The sequence below is a fragment of the Gossypium hirsutum genome, chromosome A02 (assembly GCF_007990345.1).
Source record: "Gossypium hirsutum isolate 1008001.06 chromosome A02, Gossypium_hirsutum_v2.1, whole genome shotgun sequence".
In the NCBI taxonomy this organism is placed as follows: domain Eukaryota; kingdom Viridiplantae; phylum Streptophyta; class Magnoliopsida; order Malvales; family Malvaceae; genus Gossypium; species Gossypium hirsutum.
In genome coordinates, this window is record NC_053425.1 from 10882445 (window position 1) to 10901452 (window position 19008).

At 30.6% G+C, this 19008-nt stretch overlaps 1 protein-coding gene across 1 annotated transcript; it reads right to left on the bottom strand.

Moving 5' to 3' along the window:
* Positions 1–12309: 12309 nt before the first annotated feature.
* On the bottom strand, positions 12310–18367 carry LOC107910463 (polypyrimidine tract-binding protein homolog 3). Its single transcript, XM_041090849.1, has 15 exons — positions 18146–18367; positions 17592–17658; positions 16796–16867; positions 16637–16713; positions 16480–16561; positions 15029–15152; positions 14692–14756; positions 14535–14584; positions 14323–14364; positions 14171–14222; positions 14024–14048; positions 13880–13893; positions 13304–13411; positions 13071–13214; positions 12310–12949 (listed from the first exon to the last, which is right to left on the bottom strand). The coding sequence occupies exons 2-15, from the start codon at positions 17646–17648 to the stop codon at positions 12545–12547; spliced, it is 1317 nt and encodes a 438-aa protein (XP_040946783.1). The 5' UTR covers positions 17649–17658; positions 18146–18367; the 3' UTR covers positions 12310–12544.
* Between the last annotated feature and the right edge of the window lie 641 nt (positions 18368–19008).

Here is a 19008-nt window from a genome sequence, read left to right on the forward strand (position 1 = left end):
TACTTTTTCTTTCAGTATTCAACGCTTTTTTAAGAGAAAAAATATTTAAAACGTTATGTATTTATTTTATAGGGTTTTATTCTTTTGGAAAAAACGTTTGGTCTTTTTAAATAATAGATTTGATTGAGAAAAGAGAGAGAGAGAAAAGGCAGATGATGGATCTTGACTAAATGAAATGTTCACACTTAACAATATTTTTTATTTATTTGTGTGTTTAAATTAAAGTTTAAATGATTAAAAATTCTCTCAATTTTGATATTTTATAATTTGATCCCTTAAAAATAAGTAATTTAATTTTTATTAACTTCAAAATTAAGTAATTAAAGATAATTAATCACATATTTTTATTTAATTTAAATTTTAACTCCTACTTTTCACCTAATAATAACAAAAAAATAAAATTTAAATCTCATAACATAAATAGTGAAAGTTAAGGGTTAAAATTTAAATTATTTAGTCCAAAATGAATTAGACATGTGGATTCCTTATTATTAATAATTATTCTTTTGTCGTAAAAGATCAAATAAATTGAAAACGTGAATCACATGATTAATTATTTTTAGTTGTTCACTTTTAAAATTGATATAATTTATTATTTTTAACAGTTTACTTTCGAATTTGATATAAGCTAAATTGATTTTTTTTTAGAGTTTTCATCGATAAAAAGATTTTCCTTTTTTAAGGAATTTAATTTACTTAGTCAGAGAATATATATTTTAAGAGACATACGTGGGAGGTGTGTTTAGAGATGTGAATGCGAGATGATTATGTGAGTTTTCCGTAGTGGTGAATAAGGATTCCATTTTTAAAGTTGAAGCACGTGCTATATATGAAGGTTTGAACATAGCATTGGCGAAAGGGTTCAGACAAGTAGAACTTCAATGTGATAATGCTATTTTAGTAGACTTTGTTAGCTGGTGGAGCTAATTCTAGTAGTTTAGTCCAACTGCGATTAATTAGTTGCCACTTCAAACATAATTGGAAAATAAGAATTTGACATGTATAAAAGTAGCAGAACATGGTTGTGAATCAAATGACTAAGTTCGCGAATAATAGTGAATCCAAACTTCTACTATTCATAGATCCACCGAGTTCAATTCAAGGAATACTGCATACTGATAGGAATGCGAGTATAATAATTGTTTATTAATGTAATCGCTTAAAACCTGTTATTTTCTACCAGTATATATATATTCACATATTTACCATGTTTGTTGAGAATTTAATTTTAGTTTGAAAATTTATTTTATGAATACGATATTTTTGAATAAAGGTGAGATACTATTTTTCCTAAAAAGTTTAAAGATGTATTTACGAAAAAAATACATGTTTTTATTTATTTATTATACTTTATATTAATTTTTTTTCCAATTATAAAATCTAAAATATTTAATTTTATTTTTATTTTAACTATTATTGAATTAAATATTAATTTATATTATAAATTAAATGATATTAAATAATTAAAAATTTATAATATAATTATATATTAATTTTGAAATAAATATATTAATTTATTTATTAAATATAAATACATTAGCATTAATAAAAATAAATAGATTAAATGTTGTTAATAATAAATTAACTGTTGTTGTTAATAAATATAATTTGAAAATATTAAAATTAATAAAATTAATTTTTTTATGATAGTAATTTTGAACATTACCATTACATTTATTTAGATTACTTTAGTGCGCTTTCTTTTATTTTTTTTAAATGTGATTTAAAGTTTAAAATGTTTACAATTATTATCAAAAAGTGTCGCTAAAAACTTAAATATTATTATTATGTTGAAAGTTAATGGAGTAATATAAATTTCACAAGTGGGTCTAAGGGTAAGGGCCTTGCCTTCCATGTGAAATTGTGTTTAAATAAATTATAAAATAATAATGATAAATTTTCATTTTGGCCCACAAAATTTTAAAATTCCATTTTGTCCCCTAATTTTTTTTTCTTGCTTTGGCCCCTATGCTACCAAGTGTTGTTTTATTATTATTGTATTATACTCTAAAAATAGATAGCATCATCCTAGATCTATTTGTGAAGGTTTTTTTATTCCATTGTTGAAATATTTATTCTTGATTTTCTTGTCTTTTTTACAAAAATTTTCTAAATAATATGGAAAGGAAAGATAAGAATGGACAATCTGATTTATAGCGATTCATTTTCACAAGACTAAGATAAAACATTTTCCTAATTTTTATGGCATACCTAAAACCCTTTAGTTTTTACAAGGTTCAACTATAGTCCTTTACAAATCACTCATGCCTCATTTGGTTATTAGTATAATTACATGCGGAAAAAGTTTATTGATTACATCTATATTATAATAGTTAGTATAATTTTAAACTTGAAATTAGAAAGACGGGTAATAACTCTTATAAAAAATAAGACATTCAAAATAAACAAAAAAATTTTCCTTCTCTTTGTTAAAAATAAGTCATGTGAGTGACTAAATAACTTATATACTAAAACATGCATAAGAAAAATACTCTCACCAAACATAACAAACGTAGCATTAAGGCTTTATACCTTAAAACTTCAAATAAAGAAAAGATTTATACAATGAAAAGCTCTTAAAGGCTTGTGTTTACAAATGTTAACTTTCTCTCAAAGAATAGAAATGAGAATGATAAAAGGATTTAACAATAAGCACGTAAGAGATATGTATAAGATAAAATGAAGAAAAAAAGAATTTGAGGCTTTTCTCTATATTTTTATGATTGGATACCCATCTCTTGTGTCTTGATGTGTCTTTAATATGTATTTATATTAAAGAATAAGTTCATGGAAGTTTATGATCATTGGGGATGATTTAAAGCCGTTAGAAGAATTAATTTGGACATTAAATGTAATTACGGAAGCGTAGGTATTGATATCTAACCTTTGAAATTATTTGATCGTTGAGTCATTGAGTATTATACTTGAGTGGGGTGTGGTATCTCCTCGTCATGTGTAATACCCCGAAAATTTTTATAGTAAAATATTATCCGTGATATAGTAAAATAAGGAAATAAAGTGACAAAAAGGGAAATTTTGAGTTATGTCAATATTGGGAAGTATATTATGACATATTGATTCAAGAAAGGATTAAATTGTAAAAGTGAGAAAAGTTTTGTGGCCCAAGAGTAAATACTCAAAATTTGAAGGATTAAAGTGTCAATATGAAAAGTTGAAGGACTAATAGTGAAAATATTTTAAGGGTGGAATGATCTAGAAACCAAGGAAAATTGATGAATTAGGACCAAATTGAATAGGTGAAGAATTATGAGGGACTAAATTGCAATTTTACCAAATTAAGTGATGACTCAAGATTGAAATTTTAAAAGATCACAGAGGGCAAAATGGTCAATTGGAAGAGAGAGAAATCTAGAGACAATGATGATGTTGGAGATATTTTAGATAAATTAAATAAATAAATATTAGTTTATTAATACTTTAAATTGATTTTTAAATGATATTTTATTATTTATTATTATTTTATTTAATATATATATGTAAGGAAAGCAAGGGGAGGATGATCACCATTCTCATGCAATTAACGTGAGGAGAAGAAGAAGAAGAAAGAAGGTTTTCCTTTTCTTACAATTTAGTCCTTCCTCCAAAAATTCATTATTTTCACCTAAAATTTGAAAGAATTTCCTTAGCCATCAAGAGTGAAAGATAGCAAGGAGATGATGGGGAGCAAGAATATCAAGTTGGATCCAAGAAATAGAAGCTGGAGGAGAGAGAAAAATCAAGTTAAAGGTTGAAGTCAATAAGAAAAGGTAAGTACATTAAGATTTCAATATGTTTTTAAGTTTGTTATTATTAACAAAGCATGGAAATAATGTTATAGTAGAGTTTTCTTACATAAGGTCCTATGTTCTTGATATGTTAGTGAAGAGAAAATAAGAGAAAGTGATGAGAAATGGTGTAGAAAAAGAAAATAAGGGTGTTATAACATGGTAATTAATATCTTGCACTAAAACAATTATGGACAGCAGCAGTAGTCTAATTTTGAAAAATCACCAAAAATTGTAGAAATCTAATTATAGGATGAATAAAATATGAGATTAAATCTTATTGAGTCTAGTTTCTTATAGAAGAAACGGTGTAAGTAATAGATTTTTAAATCATGAAATATAAAAGTAATAGATTTTTAAATCATGAAATATAATGAATTTTGTGAGACAAGGTTAGAATGAATTCGGGTTCCCCTATTCTGACTTTGGAAAATCATCAAAAATTGGATAGAAATAATTAGGGGCTTAAATTTATATTTTTAGAATCTTGAATGAGTTTATTTTCAATATAAATAAACGTGAATACCATTCAAATATGTACGAGGAGATAATTAATTTTTAGTAAAGAAGGGTCAGAACTGTCAGACAACAGAACAGGGGTAACTTTAAAGAATAAAATGTACTTATTGGTTAAACCAAAAATTCTGAAAATTTTATGGAAAGAAGATATATGAGTCTAGTTTTAGGGAAAAAAACTTTATCTTAATTTGGAGCTCTATAGATCCAGATATAAATAATTTAGTGACTATGATACAGATGGACAGCTTGAATATTCATAAAAGTAAATAAAAATATATATATAGATAATGTTATTTACAAGTGTGTTATATACATTAAGGATGTGGAATGGAGAGGAGGAGGAGGAAAACATATATGAATATTCATTTAGCATGGCTAATTTGCATATTTTAGGCTCAGGGACTAAATTGAATAAAAGTAAAATTTTATAGGCAATTTTGTAAAAATGCCAAAAATGACCAAATTGCATGAAATGGATTATTTTATTATTTAAATTACAAAATTGAATAAAATTATTAATTTAGTTCAAGATACGAGGAAAACATGATTAAATTGAAAAGTGTTAAAATTATGGAAAATTCTGATATTTTATAGAATTCATGGACTGTTATCAATATGTATGAGAATAATAGCTAAAAATAATGATTAAATTGCAAGAATTTTATTTTCCTGACCCTAAGAATGAAATCGTCATTAATTAAAAGTTTAGGGGCAAAATGGTAATTTTGCCTAGAGCATTAATTAAATGTATTAGAATATGAAATGAATGAAAATGATGATCAAATTTATTTATAAAGATCTGGACGACTCAAATATGAGACTTGATCGTGGAAAAGAAAAGATATCGGATTAATGAAATTATAAACACAAACAAGCAATGAGGTAAGTTCGTGTAACTTGAATTATATTCTTAAATGCTTGAAATGCATGTTTTTGATATGAATATGATTTGAATGTTCATTATATGGAAATTTATGAAACATTGATATATTTGATAAAATGGGAAGAAATCCAGTTTGAATGAAAGGAAAATTTGATGGATCTCTGAAAAGGAATTGACGGTAAAAAGGATCTAGCCCGGACGGGTGATCCTATTCTGATATAGCCCTCCCGAAGAATACGTGTAACATGGATTTAGCCCGGACGGGTAATCCAAATTAGGGTCTGAATTTAGCCTGGACTGGTAATTCAGATCGAAGCTCATTAGAGTAATTGTCATTGCAGGGAATTTAGCCTGGACTGGTAATCCCGACAATACTCTATGAGTTTATATTACAGGGGATTTAGCCTGGACTGGTAATCCCACTGTAAGGATGAGGTTCGCGGGAGTGTGCTCTCTGAAATGAAATGTGTAAGACCATGGTTGAAAGATACCATGGCAGCCTGATATGAAATGTGTAAGACCATGGTTGAAAGACACCATGGCAACCTGATATGAAATGTGTAAGACCATGGTTGAAAGATACCATGGCAACCTGATATGAAATATGTAAGACCATGGTTGAAAGATACCATGACAACATGACAGAAAATGAGTAAGACCATAGTTGAAAGACACTATGGCATCATGTCAAAGATAAATAAGACCGTGGATGGGAGACGCTATGACATCTGTTGAACAATTGATATTCAGGTAATATGTATCAGATGACGAATGGTTATATGAAATAATTATTAAGATAGATAAACGAAATAAGTATATGTACATGAAATATAATTTATGTTAAGTTTGATATAAGCTATTACCGAAATAAATATACATAAAATATATGGAAATGATGGAGCATGAAATATTGATATCATGAAATGAATGATATATGCTTATGAAGAAACGGTAAGAGAATGATATGTTTCATGACATGTACATATATGATTATCTTTGATATGTTGATACAAGGAAATTATGTAAGTAAAGACAATTATTAAACTCAAGTGTGACATGTCGAGAAAATAAGTATATCAATGTTGAATTTATATGAAATATGTGCAAGTATACTAACAATGATGTGGCTTGACGCTTAGACAAAGGTCAAGCTATTGATTGAATGGTAACATGTTTAATTATAAGAAGCATTGAAATGGTAAGTACTTAGTTGAAAATAAAATTTAAGATTCTGCGAAATTTTTTATGATCCCGATTTAATTCCGGTTGGTTTTTAATGTATGTTTGGGGCTTCGAGGGCCCAATAAAGAGACGTTATGATTATTTTCAAAATATGAATAATAAATGACTCAGAATTATCTGAAAATGTTCAGTAAACTCCCGTAATGCCTCATACCTATTCCGGCAATGGATACGGGTAGAGGTGTTACATCATGGGTCTGGTGCCTCTTGAGTAGGGGTTCCATACCTAAGTAATGAGAAATACCAAACAAAAGCTTTGCTTGACAAGTATTGCACCCTTTACTAAAAGGGTTCAATACCTATGTGCTAGTAGGCATATTGCCTCACACATATTGCACCCTTTCGCCTAGGTACCCCACTTGGCTTGAAAACAGGTACAAAAGAATTCTTAATAATAATTCAAACCTTAAAATTATTTTGAGAATGTTTAAAAAATTTTCAACCATGTTTTTACGAAATTATTTAAAATATATAATATATAAAATTTATATATTAAAAGTTTAGGACATGAAAAATAATATAACAAAATGTTAGAATTAAAATGTAATTTTATCATTACGTCAAGATTTAAATACATTAAAGATATCTTTACTTTTAACAAAATTTAAAATTTGATGCTCATTCTTTAATTTTAAGATACTGAGTCCATATACTTGTTTTAATTTAGCAATCTTGGTCCAATTTATAGCATCATCCAATTTTGTTGTTAGTCTTGACGTGCAAATTATAAAAGAAAAGGAAAATTAATATTTTTAATATTTAATGTTTATAACTTTTTTTTGTCAATTTCGCTTTTTATCTTTAAAAGTACATAAAATTTTCTAAAATATATATTTCTTTCCATATTTTCAATAAAATGTCATAAAATTTTAAATTTTTTCCAAGAATTATAGAAATTTTCTTTCAAGGTCTTCAAATTTTTTTAAAAAAATTAATTTTCAAAAATAAAATAGTTATTTACTCTTTGAAAGATAATATAAGGTCTCTCCAAAATTTTTGCTATTCATTGGCTCAAGGGAAAAGCTAGAACAATCTTTTAAGTGGCCAAAAAAGAATAAAAAAATTTGAGGGTCAAAGTATAATTTTACCATTATATTAATTTATGCTTTTTTTTTAAATTGAAAGGGCTATGTAGAGAAATTTCCTTCTTTGAGGGACCAAAGCCACTAATTGCCCCTCCTTTTGCGCGGATTTAAATAAGTATTTTTTAAGTTTAATTAAAAATTTAAGCCATTTTAAAAAAAATGGGTTTTTTTTTATTTTTTAAATTACAGTTATTGGATTTCTTAAGTAAAACGACAATTGTAATCAAAACTTTTATAATGAAAGTAATAGAAGTCAAATAATCTCAAGATTTAAATTATAATTACATATCATTGAAATAAAAAAAATTCCACACCAATATTTTTCTTTTTAAATTTTTTTACAGAAGAACTTAAATTTATATCTTTATTATTACAATAACAATATTGATTAAGTTAAGATTAAATTGATATATACCATTTTTATATTTTTAATAAAGAAATTTCTGAGTAATCAAACAATAATTTTTTTATAATAATAAATGATGCTTGACTTTTATAATTTTGGTCAACGCAATGGATGTTTTGTTAAAAGACAAAACTTTTTATACTTTAACTTAGCTCCTGGAGTTGGTTTTTGTAGCATCAACAACCAACCGACTGTTTTGTATTTCAGTTGTTTAATTTTAATTATAAAATATATAAAATATCAATTAAAAATATATTTTTTAATATTTTATTAATTTTTAATAATAAAATAGATTTTTAAAATATTTTATCAATTTTTAATAATAAAATAGATTTTTTGATTGGACATGAGTATGAATTTTTTTTTTAAATTGTCTTATTATAAATTTTGATCACATTTTTTTGACATAATGTTTAGAACTATTTATAACTTTTTTTCAATTCATAGATAGGAGGATAATAAATTTCAGTGTACTCGGATCCACTTCCTCTTGTATTGACAATAATACCCATACTAATTGAGCTAAGATTTAATCCAATGATGTTGTATTTGTTGGTGTGGATATTATTTAATTATATAAGTGTATTTCATTTTTAAAGAAGTTAATATAAATTTAAGGTTGCTAGTAGGCTGAAATAGACTGACTAAAATTTTAACCAATATTATCAGAAGGATAGCTTCTTCGACAGTCTTTTTCTCTTTTTTTACATTGATCTTCTTCACTAAGCTCCCAGGGTCTTCAACAGGATCAGACTCTCTGCCCCCCAATGTGGCAGCTACCTCGCCAGACACCTTGTCGTCGTTGATGTTTAAGGCTATCCCGACTCATCAGTTGCCACAGAAGCAATCACTGGGATGTGCCCGCTGTTGAGCACAGGTTCGAGGATTGCAACCTCTGGGACGAAACCCGGTTGAGATGCATTGGGACGAGGCCAGGCCGTCACCATTGATCCCCGAGAGTCCCACGGCAGCACCACCCGGATAGGATATGTGCACGAGGTCTTTGTTGACCTTACCTACAAGGACTGTGGAGACAATGTACATTGTAGCAGCATCGGTGACACGGAGACCATATTTGACGGTAATTCAACTTTGGGATGAAAGGAAGTGATTCTGAAGAGAGTTCTAGAAAATGGCCGAGTTTTGAAGCCCCTTGCAGTTGCACTCCAAGACAATACGTTTTTTACTACGTTGGAATAGAAGTTGTTGTTCATGTTTTTATGGGTGTTTTCCGTTTGGTGAATGACGAGGAATATTCCAATTGAGTAAGATTGAGAGATTTGAGTAAGATTATTGTTGTTGCCATCGGTTAATGCTGCATTTTGCATAGCTACATGAGAGAGGAGGGTTTTTATTAGATAAAGAAAAAAATGGCATAAGCATCATTTCCTAGTAGAGAGGACACACAGAGTTGAGAACATAGAATCTTCTTGACCCCACGAATCGGCTGAGACTTTATCTGATAACATTCTAGAGATGGGTTCGGTCAGATTAGTTAGAATTTCATTTAAGATAGGAAAATTGAGTTTTTTAAGTGATGAAATATATATTTGAATTCAAATTTGTTCACGTGAGAATGAACAATAATTATTTAAGTTTTGATACATGAGGTGAAATTTTTTAAATTTCATTAACTGAAATTGTCAATTTTTAAGTTTGGGAAATCAATAGACTTGCGACGACTTTCTGAATGGGATTCTGACATTTTTAGGTTGAGATGTCTACATGATTTTCGAAGTTATATCTCTTAACTTCGAAACACACTTTGAATCAATCGATTGTGAGTCTGGGAGCTCAAGTTATGATCGTTTTAGTGAAAATTGCACAAGCAGAATTTCTAAATGGGATTATGACAAGAATTACGAGTTTCGAACTTTTAATTCGATTTTAAATCATATTGTATTCAGGTTTTAGGCTTAATTTTTATTAAATATGAGCACAATATTGTATTTATCAGCTCTTATTATTCTATTATTTTATTATTCTGAATTTTTTATAATTATTAAGTATTTTAAGTTATTTAAGAATTTTATGTAAATAAAAAAGTTTTATTTAAAATTATTTCTAAAAATCACAAGAAAGAAATCTTATCCAAATAAACAAACTCTTAGAGTTAAAATTAAAAAATTAAAAAATAAAGAATAAATATTCAAAATAATAACTAAATAGCAAAAAAATAGATTAAAGCAAAGTGGAAGATGAAATGATAAACCGATTGATAGAAGTGATAATAAATGTCCAATTGAACCATTTGAGATATAAATCCCAACAAACTTAATTAATGGCTGTAATTAACCCTCTAAAAAATAAACATTGACAAATTAAAGGGCAAAAAATGAATTCTCACGACTCCTTGAAGAAAATCGAGAAGAAAACTACTTCTAAAAATCACAAAAAAGAATTTTTGCACAAAGAAACAAACTCGTAGAGTTGAAAACTTTATTAATAAAAACCAATTATCTTCTTAATGAACAATGAAAAAGCCTTTATATAGACTAGCTAAATAAATCTAAATAAAAATACTAGAACTCTAATTAACCTAAATAATAAGAAATAGTTTTAAACATTTTTTTGTTGACATAAAACTCTTAAATAACTTAAAATATTTAATAATTATAAAAAATTCAGAGTTATAAAATAATAAGAGTTTATAAATACAATATTCAGCTCATATATAATAAAAATTAAGCCTAAAACCCGAACGCAATATGACTTAAAGTCAAATTAAAAGCCCGAAACTTGTATTCTCATCATAATCTCGTTCAAAAATTCTGTTCGCGCAGTTTTCACTTAAACAATCATAACTTGAGCTCCTGAACTCAAAATCGAGTGATTCAAAGTGCGTTTCAAAGCTAAGAGATAGATTTTCAAACACCATGAAGACATCTCAACTCAAAAATGCCAAGATCTCATCCGGAAAGTCGTCGCAAGTCTGCTGATTTCCTAAACTTAACAATTGACAGCTTCGGTGAATGAAATTTAATAAATTTCACCCCATCCATGGATGTATCAAGTTCTTACATTAATTTGATTATGTAAAATAAATAATAAAATGTTATATTTCATATTGAATAATAAAAAATATATTAAATTTATATTTATGTTATTGTTAAATAATAATTATGTTAATGTAATTAAATATATTTGCATCTATTTTTATTAATCATATAACTAATTATTTATGATTAATTTATACCAATTTTAATATATATTTATTAAGTTATTATAAAAACAAATTTGTGCATTTTATATAACAGTAATAAATAAATTATATTTTCTTGTACATTTACTTCTTATTGAAGGGAAAAAAAACTCATTCCAGGCCTAGGCATGGAAGCTACCATATGTTTTTTAAATTGAAAAAAAAAAGTAAAATATGAAAAGTTAAAATAAAAAAGTTGACCGACAAACGGTCTTTTTATCTACCGGAGGATGATTCATCAATGGGAAAAAAAAGGCCTCCAATACGTTGAAAGATCCAAACACCTATTTACGTAGCAATTGGGGATAAAAGCATGTTAAACACATTTAATATATTTACGTAGCAATTTTGTTCTAGTGTATAGGATCCGATGCTCCCTCATGATTCATACCAACGAGAGCACAGGGCGCCAACGATGCCACATCAACATAAAGCAGATAGGTCTTACCGAAGACGAAGATCAAGAACAAAAGCCCATCAAAACGAGAAAGGAGACACAGGCTCCTAGCCGACGTGAAAATGACCCACAGATCAAACAAAATCCAAGCCTACCACAGCTTGATGACCGAAGGCAAGAGGGTGAAGATGGTAGCTAGATCCTAAGATTATTTCGCTAAAACCCAAAAGAAAGGGGAGAGTACAGACAGAGAAAAGGAGATTAGGAAGGGGAGAGATGAGCAACACTAGCCCGGAAGCCGGATGGATGACTGCTAATACCTATCAGCTGGTTTAAAGAGAGATAAGAGGAAAAGCCTACATGAAAAAGATTATTTCAATTGGCTTAGTTGGAAAGTCATTTACCAATAGATTTTTCATTAAGGAAGCTACCTGAAATGCATAATTGTCTTGCACAGGTATCATGAAATACATAGCTAGCAACCATCACCGTGAGCAAGCAAGCTTAGGAATCTGCAAGCATCGCCAAGCATATCATGAAATGCATAACTGTCCATGGAGAGAGGGAGATGGGAGGGAGGGATTCAGAGAAGGGGCAGCAACAAACTCGAAGAATAAATTATCTTAATGACTGAACGAAAACGCGTCCTGGTATGGCATACGGATACAAACAGGAATGGACCAGTTGGCCTGGCTTACAAGAAATATACAACACAATGATACAAAGATCATGCAATTTCAGCTAATGTTTCTCTCCCTATTTCCTCAAAACTGACCATTATCCGCATAATAAAAAATCTACCAAGAAATTTTCAGACCCTAGAGAGATTAAGTGGCATACCTTACATGAACTAGTCACATGAAGACCGAAAAATAAAACATAGTATCCAGCACCATAAAAGTAATTAGACTTAACGTTAAACGAAACAAGAAATAAAAAGATGAACCTACAACCCGATATAAAATATCCTGGGTGATAATGAATTCTTAATGCCAGTATCATCGCAGTTCCTTACCGACAAACTATTACTGTGAGTTCTCTCTTATTGTCTGCAACTGAGAGAATGAAATTCGGATTATTGACCCACCAAGTGAGGTTGCGTGCTTGGAAACAAGGGCTTCTGTAGCTTGCTCCTCATTTTCAAACATAACAAGGGCTTGCTTCTTTCCGTTCATTTCAAAGAGCTTGGTATTAACGATGGTGCCATGTTCCGCCAAGTGGTTCACAATTTCCTCTTCAGTGACATCCTGAGGTAAAGTAGAAAGATGGACCATCTTTGTTGGGGAGCAGCAGTAACGGTAGTTCTTCGCAGCATGGCGATTAAAGCGGTTGAGATTTGAGTTCATATATTCATGGGTATCAGTTCCCTGTGTTATATTTGGATGTTTTGAAAAATTGACCTCCAGTCGCTTCCCAAATAGCATGGCCCCCTGATTTTTCAATTGTGTCAGTACCCAGTAAGTGTTCAACCTAAAACCAACCGCTTAATAGTATTTCTTTAAGAGAACTAAACATCCAAGAACAACATTTCAAGAGATTCAAAAGCCAAACCTTGAGAAAATGTACTGCCAGTTCAGCCTGGAAGCCATCACCCATTTGAACAAGAGCATGATCTGGTTTATTACGTAGAAGTTTAATTCTCACAATGTTTCCATAGAGTGAGAACAAGTTGAATAGCTTATCCTCATCTATTCTCTGAAAAAAGATATTAACTGTCAAGCTTAATGATAGGTAGAGTCGAGAATTCAACCAAAAAAAAAAAAAAAAGATAGCAACTAGCTTACATCAGGATTTAGATTGGAAACGAGCACTGTGCACCTATCATTTGTCCCACTTATTCCTGGAGGCAAACCTCCTCCAAAAGCTGCTGCAATTGCAGCTGCATTAGCCATCTATATTTCATGGAGAAGAGGGAAATGCAATCATTAAATGTGGTAGTATCTAACAGATAAAATAAAGACCTTCAGCAAAATCAATTCACACTTCACAACAAACTTGACCCAGTTAAAGAATGTAGTAACACCCCATACCAAATGGAAACATAGATGTGTGTGATATAAGCCCAAATAATATCCACAATCCAAGTTTGATCAAAATTTCTTTCTATTGGCAAGACTAGAATAGAATGCATGCTCTAATAGTTTGCCACAAAATTAAGCTACAAAAAGTATATGGGCGCTGAGTAACATTTGCCATGCAGGGAAAAAAGAAGTCTGTTTAATCACTCCTACAAAAACAAAGAGGTTAGCTGGCAGACACTCTTGACTGTTGTGGCTGAATAACATAAAGGATGATAATACCCCCAAGATCAGAAAGAACTGTCTCATTTATATTCAGACCATGAACTGAGCAATACCCACCTGTGGGAATCCAACTGAAACAGAAGAAAACCAACATTTATTAGTCAACAAGGAAAAATCAAATAATGAGCAACAATAAAGAAATTATGTACATGTACCAAATTAAGCACCTGCCCTAGCTACACGAGCCTCGGGCATACATACCTCCTGCATCACCATACCCAGGATGCTGCATTTAAAAATATATGCAAATTAAAATCAAAAAGGAAATAGCTGCAAAAACAGTTGTGGAGATGCACATATACTTCTAGAAATCTCATGTTAGAAGGAAATTGCAAAAATTGATTATACCTGTGATGATCTGCCCTTCTGCTCTGTCGGGAGATTTGGGTTTGTGAAATCCCTTGGCAAGAGAGAGAGAAAGAGAGAGGATACAATGTAAGCAGCACCAAAATGAAAATGTCGACAAGATATAAAAGAGAAGCAAGTGGTTACTAACATACCTTGATCGCTCATTATTATAATGGACTTGTAATTCATCAAGGCTGAAATAAGAAAATCAATAGCAACTTAATAATAACAATGGCTTTTTAAGAAGTATAATCTATCAGACAGGAGAAAAATAAAGCATAATCAAACAAAACAAATGAACTTCCACGCCCACATGCTGTAGACACAAATAATGGTATGGCTGGAACTGGATGAATAAACCTACTTTGAAAACTGTATATCAAGCTGGCAGCAGCCATCATAAATATTACGGCCCTGCAAAACATCAAGAAATTAAATTTCCCACGAAAGCAAACCACTAATTAAAATTAAAAGAGCTTACCATAGAAATATGAATACCATATTTATACAAGTAAAAATACCTGAAGAGAAGTTCTAGCTGAGATAGCATTCTGGCGTCCTTGATACTGGATCAGGGCTTGAAAGCCTAAAAGATTTGCAAGAATAGGATGAGGAACAGAGGAAAGACTAAATAAAAAAGAACACAAAGTTTATTCAAAGTAGTTCTTTCATGACCATGTATCTAAAATGTATGGTAAGCATATTCACAAAAACAACTGCAAACTGTAGACACTTCATAGCTTTGAAATTATTTCCCAGTAAGCTGGTATCAACATAAATATATTGTGCAAGAGTTCAGTAGGCAGCTTAATATATTGTATAAGAGTTCAGGAGAGAGAAAGAAAATTTGAAGCTGACCAGCCGACTTCTGAAATGTGACAATCTTCTCCACAAATCCATGAGGTGAGAAAACCTGGTGTAGCACTTCCACAGTAATAGGATAAAGCATATGATGGATTGTGACCAGGAGGATTCGATTCGGCTGTGCATCCAAAGTGTGCCCAATAGCAGACCCGCAAGGAGACAGAAGAGAGAGGAATATAAATGGAGAAGCACAGATAGAGAAGAGAAGAGAAGAGAATAATAAAGAAGCACAGATAAAGAGAAGATTAAATGAATAAAGAAACAAACCCTGAATATGCAGTAAAAAGGCCTTTAAAACACTGAAATTGGAAGGACTATAAAAACCTAGGAAACTCAGAGAGGAGGAAAGGAAAGCCAAAATAGATTTGTTCTAGTTACTTTATAAGTATGAACTTGAGGTTACTTGTGCAACAAAGACGTTTACTACGTAGATATTATTCACCCTATAGTTGGATAGTATAATGCATAGAGCTAACAGGATAAAGGATTGACCATGATCTTTTTGTAGCTAAAAATTAAAATAAACAAGATATTACTCAATAAACCACAATTGAGTAATGCCCAAAGTAACTTCAACTAAAATGGTTGAAATGCTAGTTGCACTTTGAAATTAAAGGCTTAAAATCCAAACAAATAAGAAATCTTGTTGAATCGACCACAAGGAGGTGAAATATATAGCATTTAGCAAAGAAAATGTCTGACAGCAAAACACAAACAGATTGCATATTAGCAACATGACAGCAGAATTACCAACACATATGGCACAAAATGAACTTTATAAAGGCATCCTAGTGATCAAACAGCTACTACCCCATACATGCAGGGGTGTAGAGAGGGGGGGTCCAAAAAATATTTGGCTTCATCCCAGCGTACACGACCACTAACGTTACCAGTAGGAATTTAACTAACATAGCTCCTTTTCCCAAGTCACTCAGTTAATAACAAAAAGCTCCACCTTGTATATTATGAAAATAATCAATCTTTCAATAATCTACAATAAAGTATTTTTTCCACAGCAATCAATTTACTTCCCAGCAGCATATTTCAAGACTGTTTTGAATTTCAGAAGGCCACATTTTATACATACTCAACTTTAGAAAATCAATCTGCAATAGATTTTGTTCAAGTTAAAATATTCCCCATAGTCATTTTACTGCACCATAGGTACTCTCTGTATTTTAAATATGGTGCAACAGTTATCCCAATAAGCTTGGTTTATTATGGAAACTTCAAATCAACATTACTGAATGATCCTTGTTGTCAAAGATAAAGATATATCAAAGACAATAACTGACAATTAATTAAAAAAGAAAAAGCATAACATGTTCTAAAAGCTACAAATACAATTGGTCACACACAAATGGCTTCCTTTGAAACATTTTTCTCCATATAGTTCAGTAAGTATGTTTCGCATCCACAATATGATAAGGTGCTAATCTACTAACCTCATCACCTCGTCCTTGAGCATTCTGATCCATGGTTGTCAGTTCTTGATGTGATGAGAATTGAACATACACATTCCTCCCCCTGGACCATTACAAACTCATGCAAAAGACTTGGAAACAAGGAGCCCAAGAAAAAGCAAATAAAATACTTTTATACCTGATAGTTGGTTGAACATTAGTGTAGAACTGCATTGCATTGATGGCTGAAGGAATATCTTGCATTTGGAGAAGAGCCTAAACGATAAATATATTCATCACAGGTACAGGTAAACTTTCAAGTTCAAACAGCTAAATCTATCACGAGCAAAGTAAAGACCTGATTCTTTGCACGGAGCATTACAAGCTTTGTTATCACTCCAAATGGCTGGAAAAGTTGAAGCAAATCATTCTGAAACAAACAAAAGGAGATACGTCAGATGATATATGTAAATCATTGAAGAATATGCAGTGCAATTACACTTAATAAAAACCTATGCATTTTCATTGCAGCCTATTTTACATGGACTCAAGTATAGGTATCCAGTATGGGAATGTCTACGGGTCTAATTCGTTATTTGCTCAACCTTTTAGGCTAACAAAGTCACTAAAAGGTGACCAAAAGCAAGATACAAGTTTACAGATACATCTTATGAAAACGTAACTGAAAATATAATTTATTATATAAATAATTTTTCTATATTTACCCTTATGTCAATAAGACCAATGATTTCTTTCCATCTTCAAGCCACAAATATTAGCCCTTTCCAGTCAGTTTATTTCTATTATCCAAGTTTGATTTGCTTGAGGAAAATAAGGCAAATCAATACTGCAACCACATCGTTCGACACGTATCATGAACATATTGTCATGTTTTGTCAAGATGGTAGACTCGGCTGGAAGTGCCGAATCTATGTAACACTTAAAATAGTAATTCTCTTAACAGAAATTCATAAATGCACAATAATTTTTAACCTTTTTACATTTAGTTCAAAATAAAGTATTACTCGTTTGCCTTATTGAAAGCATACACTCCAAAAATAATCATGATCAGTCAAAAAGACAACATTGTGATTACTCAGTAAAAGTTAGCAGTAAAGAGAACGAGTAAACTATAAAAGGAAAAGAGGCATTACTTCAGAAATTTCATGGCCAACGTTGCGAACATGAATGACTTTAGAAGCTTCCGCCATTTGCAAGGACCTGTAACAAACTCAAAACACTATCATTATCTTTTATTCATCAACTTTCCTATCAAAGAACTAATTAAACAATGCATTTCTATCCAAAGTACAAGCAAAAGAAAATACACAAATTTCTCACTAAAATTAAGCATCTAACAGTCAAATCATACATATTAAATGCGAAATAATTAAAAAAATAAAAAATCAATGTGTTTTTTGTTTCTAAATATCAGAAAGATTGTGAAAGTAAAAAAGCATAAAAAAAAATAAACAGAAACTCTGTTGGATTGCTAAGAAATCAGAAGAAAGGGAAAAGAAAATTTTAAAATAAAAAAGGCGGAGGCTTTTAAGTTTTAAGTTCGAATCTGAAGAAGAGAGAAAGTAAAATGCAAAAATCTAGATTTATTAGAATTGAATGTTTGATTCTGGAAACAAAAGGGACCGTTATATTTTAGTTAAAAGGAAAAAAAGCACAGTGAGATCAGAGAGAAAGAGAGATAACTTGCCTGAGAAAGAGAGGGAAAGAGAAAGGAAAATTGGAGAGAAAGTGGAGGGAAAGGAAAGGAAAGAATCGAAGAGGAGAGGAGAAGAGAAGAGAAGAGAGGGAATCAGAGAGAAGTTGAGAGAGTGTTTGTTCGCATGTTTTTATTTTTGCCCTATCCTCTTTCCTCTTTTCCACTTTCCTCTTTTCGCCCTAATCCCCTCTTCTCTTCCCCCGGCCCACCCCCATTCTAAATTGAATTTTCAAATCATACCCTAATTTGTATTTTTTTGAACTACATATATTAACTAGAAATTTTGTAAATTACAAGTAGTATATAATGATAACTTTAAAATAAAGTAAAATTGTGTGCATTGTTTTTTCATATAAATGCATTTAAATTGTTTTTCAAAAAATTATCCTTGTAAAATATATGTTGTGTGTTTGCTTCATGGAATGTGTTATGCCCTTACTTAGCTTGGACACGTGGCAATATGAGAAATAACTTTGCAAGCACCCATGGACGATCCTCCACCTTGTATTTTTAGTGGTGACCAATAATCAATCACGCACATACTTCTCGCCACCTATAAGGAGGTCACTCGCTGTTGGATTCCTCATGGGGACCATTAAGAGACCACCAAGGTATAATGACCTCATACAACCTCATTAAAGGGAAATGAGAAGCTAGAGTAGGACCATACAGTACAACAATTTACGAAAATTGACACACAACGAACCTGCCACCTAACCGACCACATGAGTATCCTACCACTCATATTGTCAATGATATGGCACTACATGACAATGGGACCTCCCCTATTATACCTCAAAACTCGAGATATAAAGGATCTTTCTTCTTCCCTAAGCATCCCACTTGATAAATTA